The sequence below is a fragment of the Martes martes genome, assembly GCF_963455335.1.
Source record: "Martes martes genome assembly, chromosome: 2".
NCBI classification, from domain to species: domain Eukaryota; kingdom Metazoa; phylum Chordata; class Mammalia; order Carnivora; family Mustelidae; genus Martes; species Martes martes.
This window is the reverse complement of record NC_137889.1, coordinates 6,714,377-6,729,189: the sequence shown is the minus strand read 5'-3', so window position 1 is coordinate 6,729,189 and position 14,813 is coordinate 6,714,377. Positions and strand designations below refer to the sequence as shown.

General features: G+C 51.8%; 1 protein-coding gene across 1 annotated transcript in view; it reads right to left on the bottom strand.

Moving 5' to 3' along the window:
* Window positions 1-5,266: 5,266 nt before the first annotated feature.
* Window positions 5,267-14,813, bottom strand: part of AGPAT5 (1-acylglycerol-3-phosphate O-acyltransferase 5) — an 83,441-nt gene continuing 73,894 nt past the window's right edge. The window contains exon 9 of the mRNA XM_080797737.1: window positions 5,267-5,440. Within this exon, the coding sequence (XP_080653863.1) occupies window positions 5,415-5,440 (26 nt within the window). The 3' untranslated portion in view covers window positions 5,267-5,414. The remainder of the gene's footprint in view (window positions 5,441-14,813) is intronic.

Here is a 14,813-nt window from a genome sequence, read left to right as displayed (position 1 = left end):
TGCCGACATTTGAGCTTGACTCCTGGGGTGAAGTCCCAAAATTAGCTAATTTCTCTTAATCTCTAAATTTAATTCTTTTTTTTTTTAAGATTTTATTTACTTATCTGTCAGAAAGAGAGAGCAGGAGCAGGGGGAGCAGCAGGCAGAGAGAGAGGGCGAAGCAGGCTCCCCGCTGAGCAGGGGAGCTCAATGCGGGGCTCGATCCCAGGACCCTGGGATCATGACCTGAGCCAAAGGCAGGGGCTTAACCCACTGAGCCACCCAGGCGTCCCACAAACACTTGCTTTGGGAGTTAGAATTTACTGAGATGCCACAGTGGTATGGTTACTTTGTTTTAACTTTTTCTACCCAGCCATGACTCCAAAGTTGCTAATTTTAGAAACAATGCAAGAAGTCACCTGCTTGCTGGCCTCACGTTTCTTGGTATCAGAGAATGATAGCAGCTGCCCCGTCCCGGTTCAGCTCCTCTTTGAACCAACAGAACTTAGTTGTTCTTCCAAAAAGCAAATAACCATTGCTGCCACTAGCTCGTCTTTCTAAGTGCTGTCCTGTGCCAGGCTCTGAGCTACGCGTATCTCTCAGCACATTTACCCCTGGAAGCTCTCTAAAGTGGATCCTTTTCTTCTCCCATTTCCCAGATGAAGAGCCTGAGGCTCAGGTTGGGGAAGCAGTCTCTCCGTGATCACACACGCAAACGTGGGAGCCAGAATATTCGGGGGCAAGCTGCTACCTAGGTGTTGGGGGGCAGACCATTCACACAAGCTCCGCCTTCAGGAAGCTCTCGTTCTGGTTTCGGGAGCAGAGGACTTGAGAGGATAGCCAGTACTCAGATCTGTGATGGCCCAGGGTGACCGTCGTTGTGTCTGTCTGTGTATGGGGGGAAGATGCCCGGATGGCAAATAAGCCCAAGGAAAGAGGCTCCACGTCGTATGTCATTGGGGAAATGCAGAGGAAAATGGGGAGATGCCGCGGCGCACCACGAGAATGGCCCAACTCTGGGAGCACTGACAACACCAAGTCCTGGAGAGGCCGTGGAGCCATGGGGACTGTCACCCACCGCTGGGGGCATGCAGAGTATACAGCCGCTTCGGAGACAAGCTGGAAATTTCTTACAGATTGAACATGTTCTAACCGTACGATCCAGCAGTTGTCCTCCTTGGAACTTACCCAAAGGAGTTGAAAACTCAAGTCCAGACAAAAATCTGCACATGGATATTTATAGGGGTTTTATTCATAATTGCCCAAACTTGGATACAACCGAAAGGTCCTTCAGGAGGTGATGGATACGTAAACAGTGGTCCATCCAGACGGTAGAAGAGAATCACGGCCACAAAGAGATGAGCTATCAGGCCACGAGAAGACGGGAGGAGCCTTAAATGCATGTCACTAAGCGAAAGAAGCCAATCTGGAAAGGCCCTGTGGTGCGTGACTCCAACTCTCTGATGTTCCAGAAAACGCAGAACCGTGGGGGCCGTACAGAGATCCGAGGCTGCCCAGGATTGCGGGGAGGAAGGAAGGAATAGAGCACAGAGGGGTTTTCGGGCAGTGAAAATGCTCCGTATGGCATCATCATGGTGGAAACACATCATTATACATTTGGGCAAACCCATAGAACACCCAACAACAAGAGTGACCTCTGGTGTAAACCACGGACTCCGGGTGATGACGACGTGTCCACGGACGTTCATGGATTACAATAAAGGTACCGTGGGGCTCAGGATGCAGATAGTGGGGGAGGCTGTGGGAGGGGGAGCAGGGACCGCTGGGAAATCTCTGCACCTTCCATTCAATTTTACTATGAACCTCTAATGGTTCTAAAAAAATTAACACTCTGAAAAACAAAACAAGGAAATAAGAATGTCCTTGACTTTAGGAAACGTTCACTCCAGTGGATCGGGAGCAGGGCACTTTGAAACAGGGTTGTACATGTCAAGAAACATAAAAACAAATCAAAATGACAAATCTGGCTCATTGATGTGGAGACCATATCAACGAGTGCTGGTAAGAAGGGAGGACAGCGGGAAGACTGCCTGGTGGAGGAGGTCTGGAAGGGCCAGAGGGTGTGTTTGACTCATGGCCAGAGAAGGAGGTGACGGCCGGCCCTGGACCAGAGCCGGGGCCAGACCTCGGACCAGACCTCTCACTCGGCCTGGGGTCTTTCCCTCGGGATTTTGCCTCCAGATTCCTACCCCTCCCTCCTCTGGTCTCTTGTTAGGAGAACTGGTAACCAGTTGGTTTGCTCTAACCTTGGGCAAGCTGTGTTTGGTGATGGACCAAGGAAAATCCCCACAGAATACAAACCAGCCTCCCAGAACATACCCAGGAAAGTGCTGCAGGCACCAGTCTGTCGTTAGCAAGCAGCCGCAGAAGCCGGGTCCTTCCTGGTCCTTCCGCAGAGGTCTGAGGACCCCGAGGGACAGACGTCGCTGCAGACCACGCAGTCCACGGGTGTGGCCTCTGCAGGACGCCAGGGAGGACCACCACGTGTCAGCAGGGCCTTCTTCCCCCTCTGCTGGGACATGGGATGTTTCCAGCGTCACACACCGAGGGAAGTCCCCCAGCCCTAGGAGAAACTCTGGCCCCGGGGGAAGAGCTCCAGAGAGCACCCCCTCCAGATCAGAGCAGTGCAGGGGCGGGGTGCCACGGCGGGGTCAGAGGGTAACGTGGTAGGTCCCCGTGGCTCTGACTGCGGCCCCAGTCTCCTCCACATCCTCACGCCCAGCTGGGGGAGGAGCAAAGGACACACGCTTCACATTTGAGATCCAAGCAGACTCCCCATGGGGCCCCTCACTCCAGAGGCTCCCTCAGGCCCCAACCGGGCCAGGAAGGTGACCCACTTTCCACTGTCTCCTGCTTTGAACCCATTGTCTTGTTGGGGGCCGGAATGGCAAGGGCTACAGGTGCCTTCTCTCTGCCTAGAGAGAGTTCTAGAACGTTTGAAAAGGCTCTGACTCAGCAAGAGGCCAGAGATACGGGGGTTGAGCAGCGGTCTAGCAGTGTCTTCTAGAAAAGGTGCTGACTCACCCTTGGATGGCCGGTTTTTCCCGAACAGCGATGTCCCCACCCATCTCTGCCCTCTTCATCCAGAAGGTTGAGCTGAAAGCAGGACAGGGGTCAAAGCCATGGCACCTGATTCCCATCAAAGAGAAAGCAGTTTCCTCACCGAGGTAGAGCAGAAACACCGGCCAGAGCCCCCAGGGGATGGTGCGTTCCTGCTGGAGATTAAGCTAACTTTTGCAATATGTTCCTGCCCCACAAGAGCCTGTGTTGAGCACTTAGTGCACTGGGTTTAAGAAGCATCCACAAAGGTTCTGCTTTCCGTGAGCTGTTTTCCTCCACAGAAGACCATCAGAGGACGCCCTCTCCCCAGAAACTTCTGGCAGCAAACTTCGTCTGCCCTGCTCCCCTGCAACCCCAGGGCTTACAACCATGCCCGGTATACCCTGGGTAGGCGATACAAGTTTAAGGAAGAAAGTGATTTAAAAAAAAAAAAAAGATTTTATTTATTTATTTATTTATTTGAGAGAGAGAGAGAGAGAGAGAGAGAGAGGCAGAGGGAGAGGGAGACGCAGACTCCCTGCTGACCAGGGAGCCCAATTCGGGGCTCGATCCTGGGACTCCAGGACCGTGACCTGAGCTGAAGGCAGATTCTTTTTTTTTTTTTTTTAAGATTTTATTTATTGAGAGAGAATGAGTGAAAGAGAGCATGAGAGGGGAGAAGGTCAGAGGGAGAAGCGGACTCCCCAAGGAGCTGGGAGCCCGATGCGGGACTCGATCCCAGAAGTCCGGGATCATGACCTGAGCCCAAGGCAGTCGCTCAACCAACTGAGCCACCCAGGTGCCCTGAAAGCAGATTCTTAACCAACTGAGCCACCCAGGGGTCCCTAAAGTGATTTTTTTAATGCCTTTGACTCTGCAGTGAAGTCGCAAAGAGACCTATGCTCTTCCTGTCTTTGATGAAGAGCCCGAAGTGAGGTAAGCCCACAGAGCCCGAGGACAGAAGGCTGCCCCGCCACTAACTGAAGGGTCACATGTGCTGGCAGCCCAGCCCGGGGCTCAGGCTTGGGGGTGCAGCCCGTGCTGCCCCAGCCCCCCACCCCCGCCTCATCTGGGCCATTGCGGGCCAGACTGAGTCACACACGCAGGACACGCGACAGTGACATGAGCCCTACACTTGCACCATAGTGACCATCCTCTAGGTTCCTGGAGAAAACCAGCAGAGTGGGAAACTGAGTTCACTGTAAATTCAGCCTCTTGATTCCAAAAATGCTTGATTCACCTCCCCTCAGTCCCTAAGACCTTGCCCATGACGTTTACCCCAGCTCGGTCCTTTCTGGGAAGATGGAAAACGTGTGTGCAGAACCTGCTTAATTCCCCACATCTTCCCACTATAGAGGCTTTGAATTTTCACTCATCCCCTCCTCACTCTCCTGTCCCTCCTCCATATAAACATCCATCTCCCAGCCTGGCACGTCAGCCCTCCCTCCTTCGTCCTTCCCTTTCTCCATGAGTGACCCCACTTGTCCGTCTCTAGATGCTTCCCCTAAGATCCCGAGCGTCTCTGAATGTCCACCACTAAGATACGGCACCTGACACATTTCCCTCGGCCCCACTGCTCTCCCTCCCTGAGCCTCACTACCCCCAGCTCAGCCCCACGTCTGGCTTCTTCCCAAACAGGGGCAGCCTCCAGCTGACACCAAGAATATATTGGATCTAGAAGAAATCTCAGAGGCCACCAACCCAACACTCTCCTTTTAGGCTGCAAGATGAACGGAGGTGACATTCCTGCCCAAAGTCATAGGAGTTCAGGTGGGCTCGGGATCAGAGCCCTGACCCCCTTTCCCATTCAGAGCTTCCCAGTCCCACACGGCTTCCCCGTCCCAGGACCCCCAAAGGCAACGTACTCACTCCCTTGACCACAACTCGGCTGGACCTCTGCCTGCAGCTCCCGCTTCTCCTACGTGGGCTGAATTTGCGCACTGGCCTGAGACGCTGCCCTGCACACAGACAATCCCTCACTCCCCAGAAGCTGCCCGTGGTTGGTGCTTCTGACCCCAACGCTCTGTCCACGGGAAGTGATGCCGTTACCCCTTCTCTCCCACAGTGCGATGCATGGCACAGACTGTCTCCTTTTGCTTCTGTAGGCTTTGCCCTTGAAATGGGGAGTCCTTCCCATCTTGTTCCATTTCTGTAGGAATTACAACAGCGATATAAACAGATGGCCCCGGTGTTCCTCAAACAGTGGGGTAAAGGGTTGAGGCAAAATACATCTTAGAACAATTTAATATCCAATTATGGGATTGTTACACATGAATATTTTCCTGATTTCCTTTAAACAGCATACAGTTCCCCTTCAGGAGGCCGGATTCAGCAATCCTCATCAGATTCTCTCAGCATCCTTCCAGAGTCTTGAGTTAAAGGAGCTCTCTAGGTCTGTGCCCTGGAAGAGATAACAGATGTAATAGCATCCAACTGACGATTAGGGTCAGGATTTTTATAGGAGCAATTACTCCTCAGCTGCACGTTTTCAGTCATTCATTTTTCACTGATTTGTTCAGCAAATTCTCTCTCGGTGAGGCTGATGTTTGTCTGGATGGAACGCAAGTGCCCGGTGCACACGCCTTGGGTAGCCTCTGTCTGGACCACGGGTCAGGGAAGTCCTTTTTTCCTTTCCCTTCCCTCCTATCTCCAAGTCAGCCTTTATGCAGAAGAAGAAAGAAGAAGAAAAAAACAATTCTAGGACACGTTTTCAGCGTCGTAATCACAGAAACCACAAGCCCTTGTGTGAAAATGTGCAATGATGCCCTTTGCCATCTCATTTTCGAACACTTTGAAAGTTCCAAGATACCTTCTTCTACTTTTGCCATCTCATGGAAAGATATATTTGTATTTGAAAATTTACACAGTATTCGTAAAAGCAGAGCAGAAAATAAAGTACATCGATGAGGGATGCCTGGGTGGCTCAGTCAGTATGGTGTCTGCCTTCAGCTCAGGTCACGATCCCTGGGTCTTGCGATCGAGCCCCACATTGGGCTCCCTGCTCAGCGGGGAGCCTGCTTCTCTCTCTCCCACTCCCCCCTGCCTGCGCTCCCTCTCTCTCTAACAACAAATAAATAAATAAAATCTTTAAAAAAAACCCCAAACCATCAGTGGGCAACAGAGACCTCCACGGAGGGTGGGGGGCGGCGGGGAGCAAGCAAATGTGAAGAAAAGTTCTCAGCTCTCGAGTCATGCAGGCCTGCTGATGGCCGTGGCCAGGGCACCTGCCTTGGGCCTCAGTCTCCTCATCCACAGACGGGGCCTCCTCTAACACCTGCCCAGCAGCAAGGTTGTCAGCGATTTTGAGATCACGTAAGTGAAGCACCTACCATAGTGTTTGGCATATTACATTCATAATAAATATTCATGATGGAAAAACCCGAAAAGCAATAGAAAAAAGCCTGGTTGAAATACTTGAGCGATAAACCACTTTCTTCCTTCTGTGGGTTATCCGCGCTTCACTCATCGGCAGGGGGTTCCAGCCACGACCAGTCCCATGCCCCCCGTACAGGTCAAGAAAAGGCTGCCCCATCCGGGTTGGGTTCCGCTCCCCCTGTCCCCTCAGCCGGACTTCCTGTCACAAAATACAACTTCCACGGCTGTGCCCGGTGGCCACTTTGTCACAAACCAGAAGATTCCGTACGTGCGTCCTCCGTCCGCCGATGGATTTGCGTATCCGGTTCTCCAGTCAGTTGGCCTCGCTCCGTGCACGTAGGGCTTCGTTTTCCACCGGGTCCCCAATTTCAAAGTGTCCATGGGGCCTGGGCCCTTTGCCAGAGAACCACACAAACGGGGCCTGGAACTCTTCTCACAAAATCTAACCAAAAGATCCCCCTGGCCGAGGTCTGGGTGTCAGCTGGAACGAAGGAGCTGAGACGAGGGCCAATCGCGGGAGGGGCAGCCACGGGGACACCCGGACGAGGGGCTGTCCCGGGGCCTGCCCGAGATGGTTGGCAGAAGCGGCCAGGAAACGCTTCCTTGGAACCGCGTGAACACGGGCAGCACCTCGAGCAGGTGTCTGTGCAGGTGCACAGAATTTCCCGGCCCTTCTCAGCTCTCCACAGGGGTCCTGGCCTCTGTGCACCACAGCTCTTAGGGGTGGCCTTGTGGGGCCCCTCTTTCTGCTCAGTGTCTTGGGAGTTCTGGCAAATTGTCTCGGCCCCAGAAATGCAACACTGGAGTAGTCAAACCCCACCATGGGGCTCCTGTTCGTGCATGGGGCTAATGTGCAAGGAAAAACCTCACAAGGCCCATACCGGGGTGGCTCTGGGCTTGAATTCACGGGGAAGGTCCATGAAGCTCCCTGGGGGAGGAGGAGAGGAGATTGGAACAACAAACCTTCTCTCTCAGTGATGGGGGGTGTTTTGGCAGCAGTGGTGGGGGTGGGAGGCTGTGCTAACATACACAGGTGACTGGAACCACCCAGGATCAGGCCATGACTGTCCATCACATTCAGTCATAATCGTGGCTGTAGTTTAGGGCACACACGCACCGTCCCAATTTATTCCTCAAACTGGTCATACTCTCTTCATTTTGTACATACCAAAACTGCTGTTTAGGAAAACCAAGGGATTCATCCAAGGTCCCAAGGTGGCAGTTGGCAGAATCAGAAACAGAGCCTAGGTCCGTCTGACCATGTGCCCTGCTCCTCGCCAACCCCCAGAGGCTCCTTCCTCATGGCCCCCCGACTGTCACCCCATTTTCCCGGACACACTCACCGTCCTCCACAACACCGAGGGTGTGCACGTTCACGTCTTCTGCCCGAGGTGACCTGCACCTCCTCTCGGCTTTACTTATCATGCTCTATAGATTCTCGAAAACCCTCTGAGGGCTCCTCCCAGCCCGGGCTGAAGCCACGCGGCGGCTGCGAAGGCACCTGCTCACCACGAGCAGAGGCTGCCGCCGTGGCTCCTCCCCCCGGAAAGCATGTTACTAGGCAGCATTTTCAACACAGTCTGTATTAGGTGTTTAAATATTGGGGAAATTGGAGAATTGAGATTTTAGACAAAGGTTTGATTATCTGCGTCTAAAAAAAAAAAAAGGTCTATACGCAAAGTGTTTTAACGGGATCCCTTCTCACTGGGATCGTCATCAGGGCTTTGTGCAAAGGTCCTGACTCTCCTCTCCTTCCCATCACATGGAGGTAAGGCAGGGCTGTGGACGTGCCTCGGCCAGTGAAATGCGAATGCGGAGGCGGGTGTGTGTCGCTTCTGGATGGGAGTTCCATGTAGCGCCACAGCTGGGCAGGTGCTCAGGACGGTGGTCCCTGGAGAGCCCCTGGACCACCTCATCAGCACTGGTGGACTAGACGATGACCCTGCAGGCCACACCCCGAGCTGGATCTCAGCAGCCCGAGAGGGGAGTCCCCCGGCCCGCCCCACTCACCTCCCACCTGCCAGTGGGCATGGGGTGCTCGGCTCTTTGCCTCTTGAAAAAAACGAGGGTCATTTCCTGAAACAAAACCAGGAGACCTCAGCCAAGCCAGTCAGTAATTCCTCCCACTTGCAGTCTGCCTCGGTGCCAGTGTGGAAAACTACTAGGCTGGAGGAAACTTTCCCCTCTCGTAGCATTCGTACTTGGTCTATAAAAAAGGTCACAGGGACCCCAGGGAGGCTGTGCTGTGGGAGAGCTGGTCCTTACCTCCCACCTGCACCCATCCTTCCGCCCCCACCAGAAAACCCTGCTTCCGAATGGCATGCTTATCCTTCCTTTTTTTTTTTTTTTTTTTGGTCTTTTTCCAGTCCCATGAGCTGAAGCAATTTTTAGGGGAAAGACATTGATTACAAAGGACAACTCTAGTGATCGGATGTGAAGATTAATGAAGAGGAAATGCCCTGAGCACATGAGCCAGGAGTGAGTGAGTCTCAAAAAGGTAGGGACAGCCAAGAGGTAGAAACAGCCCACGCGTGTGTCCAGGTTGGAAGGATAAACAGGATGTGGGGTCGCCCTACAGCAGAGTGTGAATGAGCCTTGGAAAGGAATGGGATCCCGACACCTGGCCCAGCATGGATGGGCCTCGAGGACGTGATGCCCAATGAAAGATGCCCAAGGGGTCAGGAGAAGTGCTGTGTAATTGCACTTACACGAGGTCACTGGCGTAGCCTAATTTTAGGGACAGAAAACAGAGCAGAGCTCTCCAGGGGCTGGCAGAGGGGGAATGCAGCATTCGTGGGTAGTGGGAACAGAGTTTCCCACATGGAAAAGCCATGTTTGCTGAAGCTGGCTGGTCCTGGAGAGGCCACTGAATGCCCAAAGCACAGTCCCCTCTTGCGGCAGGTGCCCAGTAAGGCTTTCTGCGGTGTGGCAGGTGTGCTGAGGAAGAGAAAGAAATGGTCTGATGGTAACATAGTAGCAGGCACAGCAGAGAAGTCGCTTAGGAAATGCCAGTTGAATGAATGAAGAGGTGAGTGGACGAGTGGGTGAATGTCAGGTGCCAGGTCCCTAGAGTCATAGCCCCATCAACTTCCCAAAGCAGACAGAGTATGTGTGTCCACGCAGTGACCCCTCCGAGGGATCACGGTTACCAGCACACGACAGGGATAAACGAACAGAGGACTGGCTCGTAATCACCGATCTCAGCGTTGCCCTCAGGGCAGTCACAGGTAGGAAAAGAACAGGCAAGGTTGGATCTCCGCAGTTCGCTTTGGAGGGTGAAGTAGAAGCTACCTATCTGTGTAGAACCCGTCTGTGATCCGTGGTGCAGCATCTCTGAGGATTTTCCTGCTGCACGTTGGTAAATTCTGATCTAGGACAAAGATTTTATTTTCACGGAAAGAGTCCGTGATAGAGCCTTCTGTGTTCTAGGAATGATTCAACACACAAGCTGAAGTTTACAGCCTGCTAGTGCCTGTCCTCATGTAATTTCTTCTCGGTCTGTACCAAATGCTCTTACAAATGAAGTTTTATGATGATTGTTCCCACAATAACTGGAACCAGAACAATTAATTTTTTCCTGAGATTAACACTTAGGGAGATGGTCTTAATGGATACAGGAAAATTTAGAGTGAACATGTCGAATGAACGGTTTTTTTTTCTATGAGGGCAGGCAGAACACTCATCAGATACATACGATGTCTGTGACAAATCCATGCTAACTGAACTACTGATATTCATGTAATTCATATACTATGTTCATGGAACTCACCCATCTTTATGTCATAGATATGCAACTAGAATATTTATATAAACAAAATACTATTTGTAACAAAGTAATCTTGAATTCTTCAGTAAACTTGCTATCTAAAGGCATACCACACATTTTTAAAGCAAACTACTGATATTTTGAAAGGAGACGATGATTTTCTAATTTATCTGTTTTCAATAATCTAGGAAACGATGTATGTGTAAATCCTGTCAATTTATAGATTTTGGTCTGCACAGCCAACTTGCAGGTACTTATCTCTTTTTAGAAACTTCTCCTGGAAATGGGGTTAACTGCATTTCGCAATAGGTTTTTCTCTGGTCCAAAAATTTTGCTACCCATAGCACTTGTTCATTGGACCTAAGAGAACCTCGAGTTCTTCACTTAATTTTATTCTCTAAGGAGTTAGAATCCTCAATTAAATCAGTTGAACCTCCTTACTGAGCCTACATGGGTTTCCTAGGACAGCCATACCAAAGTGCCAGGGTCTGCGTGGCCAGAGCATCATCTCCCAGGTCTGGAGACTGGAAATCCAAGCTCAAGGTGTCAGCAAGGCCATGCCCCGTCTGAAACCCCTCAGGCAGCCTTTTCTCACCTCTTCCCAGCTCCTGGTGGTTGGCCGGCAAGCTCTGGTGGTCCTAGGCTTGTGGATGAAATCTCCAGTCCTCCTTGTTCTCGTGCGCCCTCCTTCCTCCCTCCCTCGAGCCGTGTGTGTGAATTCTTCAGTGCAATTAGGAACCCTTCTTAACAATCTCCAGTCACTATCTCCTCTCAGCCATTGCTGACAACCAACTGGCTTCACCTTCAAACTCAACTAGAACACAGTTCCAAATTCACTCTCAAACTTGCAAAAGTGAGACTTTTTCTGACTCCTCTATGGGTTTTTCACCAAAAGTCTTTATAAGCAGTTATCCTATGGCCTTTGATGCTCACAGATGTCAGACTCCTCAGAATCTGCTCTGCTGGAAGTTTTCTGCTTTGCGACTTCTCCAGCCACAAGGTAGAACACAAGACAAATGGACTGGTGGCCCAGGAGTGTCCTGGTGGTTATACCAGCCTCATTCTAATAAGCAAGATGCTACCTTTCCTGCCATCCTGCTCTCTCAATCCTCAAAACTCCACCTCCTTCCTATGCAAGATATTGAATTTCTATCTTTTAATTGACCTCTCTGACATCTGATTGCTTTAAAATCAGAACTGTTTGGTATTGGTTGGGACTTAGAGTTGTTAGGACAAAAATGCATTGATCTGAGTCTTAAAGGCTGCAAGGAACAGACAGGCTGATGTCACCATCCAGAAGGGGTCCTTGGAAGGTCAGCTACGGGACACGCAGGGTCTCTAAGTTTCGTAGACCAGGGAAGGCAGCCAGATGTAGGTAGAAGTAGGGCAGGGGTTCCCCACGATCCAGAATACAGCCTCAATCACGTGCACCTGCTTCTCAGGGTTCACCCTCATTTTATAGGGCTCCAGAAAGGGGATTCGAAGGGTGCCTGAGTGACTCAGTGGGTTAAAGCTTCTTCCTTCGGCTCAGGTCATGATCCCAGGGTCCTGGGATCAAGCCCTGCATCGGGCTCTCTGCTCAGCAGGGAGCCTGCTTCCTCTCTCTCTCTCTCTGCCTGCCTCTCTGCCTACTTGGGATCTTTGTCTGTCAAATAAATAAATAAAATCTTAAAGAAAGAAAGAAAGAAAGAAAGAAAGAAAGAAAGAAAGAAAGAAAGAAAGAAAGGGGATTCAATGGGGTGGTTTGCCACCATCCAATATGGTGGACCAGCATCAGACGGAAACTCCCACCAAGTCCATTGGGACTCAGCTGGACTTCTTCCCGGTTTGTGCTCTATTACGCAGGAGGTCTTCTGTGTTTCTTCCCATGCACACAGCACAGTCCATAACAGCTTTGTTGGGGAGAACATGTTGCCATCAGCATTCTTAAAATGCAACAGGCATCTAAAGCTTCAGAGACTTTTCCAGAAGTCTTTAGGAAACACGGTAACCCCTCTTGCACTCCCGCTGACAGTGTTACAGGGCGCTGACCTACCTTATCGGATAAGCAGAATCATTTGACAGATATTCACAAACGTGTGGCAAGTTTGTTCTCATGGTTCCCATAATCCTTTTGCAAATCCGAACCCGACCAGCATGTCAGCCCTTCCCTCCCACACTGTATCACAAAGCTTCACATTCCTAGATTTTATTTTTCACAGGCTAACCCTGTTAGTCTCTATTACCTCAATTTGCAGATTGATATACAGACGCTAAAAAGGAAGAATGCGTCCAGATCCCACAGTTTGTGTATAACCATTAGGGCAGCACGTTGCCCATGCCGAGGCTAATCCCTGTTCATCCTCAGATGGTCTCGGAACCAACGAGGGACATCACGTTCCCAGTACTTTCCAACTGAGTCAAGTGGCTGTGGTTGGGGAAAAATTCGAGTTATACCAGATGCACTTTCATGTTTCCAACAGGGTCACAGCTTCTGTGGTCAGACTCCGGGGAAATGAACTAGGAAATGCTTCTGACATCATGATGGGCAGAGGACTCCAGGGCGGTGATCTCTCCCATTAGGTGTGGTTTTTCCATGTGGAAAGAAAGCAGTCACCTAGCCAGCAGCCTCAGACTGGTCCGTGGCCAGTAGGAACCATCCCCACATCATGGCAGACGTCATACGTGGAAAATGAGCCTACATCATTTTGTCCTGTCCCAGGAAGGGTACTCGTGAATGACTGGGCGGTTGGGAGTGATGGAGCAATAGGCTTCCAGCCTGTCCCAGGGGAGGCCTTGCGATGTAATGACTACCCACAACTGTACATTTCCTTTAGTTCATTTGCTTGTTTACGTTTGGGAAGTTTTGTCGTTTTTTGTTTTTTTTAACGGAAAACCAAGCCAAAAAGGAATTTTTTTTTTTTTTTTTTTTTAGCCTAAAGATGGTAGTTTCCCATTCTAGAAAAACATACTAGCTTAAAATTTGCGTTAATGTCCTTGGGCTTCTTGCAACACGTTCTAGTCTTCAGGTAATAATAGCAGATGCTCATCAAGCCCTTGTTACGTGTCGGCTGTGATGTCCAGCTTCACCGGATTCCTCCAACAATCCAGTGGGGAAGGAACGGTTACCCTTTCCTGTGCTGCAGATGAGGGAACCCGAACTCAGAAAGACTCGTACCCAGAGTCAACCAGTAGCGGCCGGAAGCCCACACTCATGTGCCCACAGGACAGGGGAGAGAAAGTCCACACTTCATAACCTTCCCGTCCACGCCGGCTTCACTCAAGTTGGAAACAAGCACGTTAGAGCAGGAACCCTAAGCATTTTGAATTGTTGCAGGTTATGCATGGGCCCGAACCCTATTTTCATAAAACTTTATAACGTTTCATAACATTCCATAACGTTTTCCTTCCCAAGACCTTCTTCAGACCTCGCCACGTGCTTTCGGGGGCGAGACACTCCACTGTTCTGTGAAAACAAAGGGGTGACTGGACAGGCGGAGGCCGAGCCTCCGGCCTCCGAGATCCTTGTCCACCCCGGGACTGCAAGGCCAGGCTGTCTGCGAGTCCCCTCTTTGCAGCTCTTGGAAACTGTCCCTTTGCTTTAGATTTCCGGCCAATATCCTTCCCCTGGTGTCCAGAGAGAAAGCAGAACTATCTATTTCTGGGTGTTCTGCACAGAGTGAAAGCCCGCCCGTGCCCCACATGTCAGAGGACCCAGACCAGGTGTCCCCGCCACCGCCAGGCTCCCGCCGAAAGAGGAAAGCCCTGTGCCTCCCGACCGTCAGTGGAAGAGCCGGTGCCGGTCACTGGGGCGTGAGACGGCAGCCGTGGAAGGCTGGGCAGAAAGTGTGGGGGGGACAACACGAGCCCACTCCCCTTGGCCGCTGCCGTCCACCGTTGGGGACCATCTCCCTCCTCCGCACTGCCTGGGTCGCGATCCCCGGCGGGCGTCTGAGACAGCAAGTTTCTGGGATCCTCTCAGACCTACTGACGCAGGCTCTGTGGGATGCACCCAGGACAGTCAGTGACCAGATGGGGATCAACGCCTACTTCACTACCCCCAGCTCGGCTTCTGCCCCCAGCGGCCCGAAAGCCCAAAGTGAAAGCGGCCCCTCTCACGTGCCACCCAGCCTGGCCCGATCCCCGGGGTGCGTGACCCCCAGCCCCGGAGAAGGTTGCAGGCGAGAAGCTAGAAGGGACGTCAAATCTAGAAGCGGTTTTCCGCAGGAACAAGGGGGAAAGCGCCAAATGCAAAGGCCCTGAATCTGGAGGCCCGTCTGGGAAACAGGATGCGGCCAAAATGACGAGCGGGTGTCAGAAGCAGGAACGCTGGTCCGTGAGGATCCGCGCAGGCCTAACCGCCCCTCCGCCCCACCCTGCGAAGTGCAGGAGAAACGGGGCGCCCCCAGCTGGTGCCTTGGGAACCGGCGGCTTCCTGTCCAAGGGCCACATCAAAAGTCGTGGAACCGGTTTTTATTTTTCTGTGAGTCTAGCCTCTGGGGCTCTGCATCCCCCGCAGGAACCCCCGAGCTGTTTATGCCTCTGGGTCCACGGGCGGGCCTTTCCCCACCAGACCGGCTCGGGCGCTGTGTTGACGAGGCTGGTTGTAAATCCTTCAGAGCCAGCAGCCTGGACCCTCACGGGGCAGACGCCT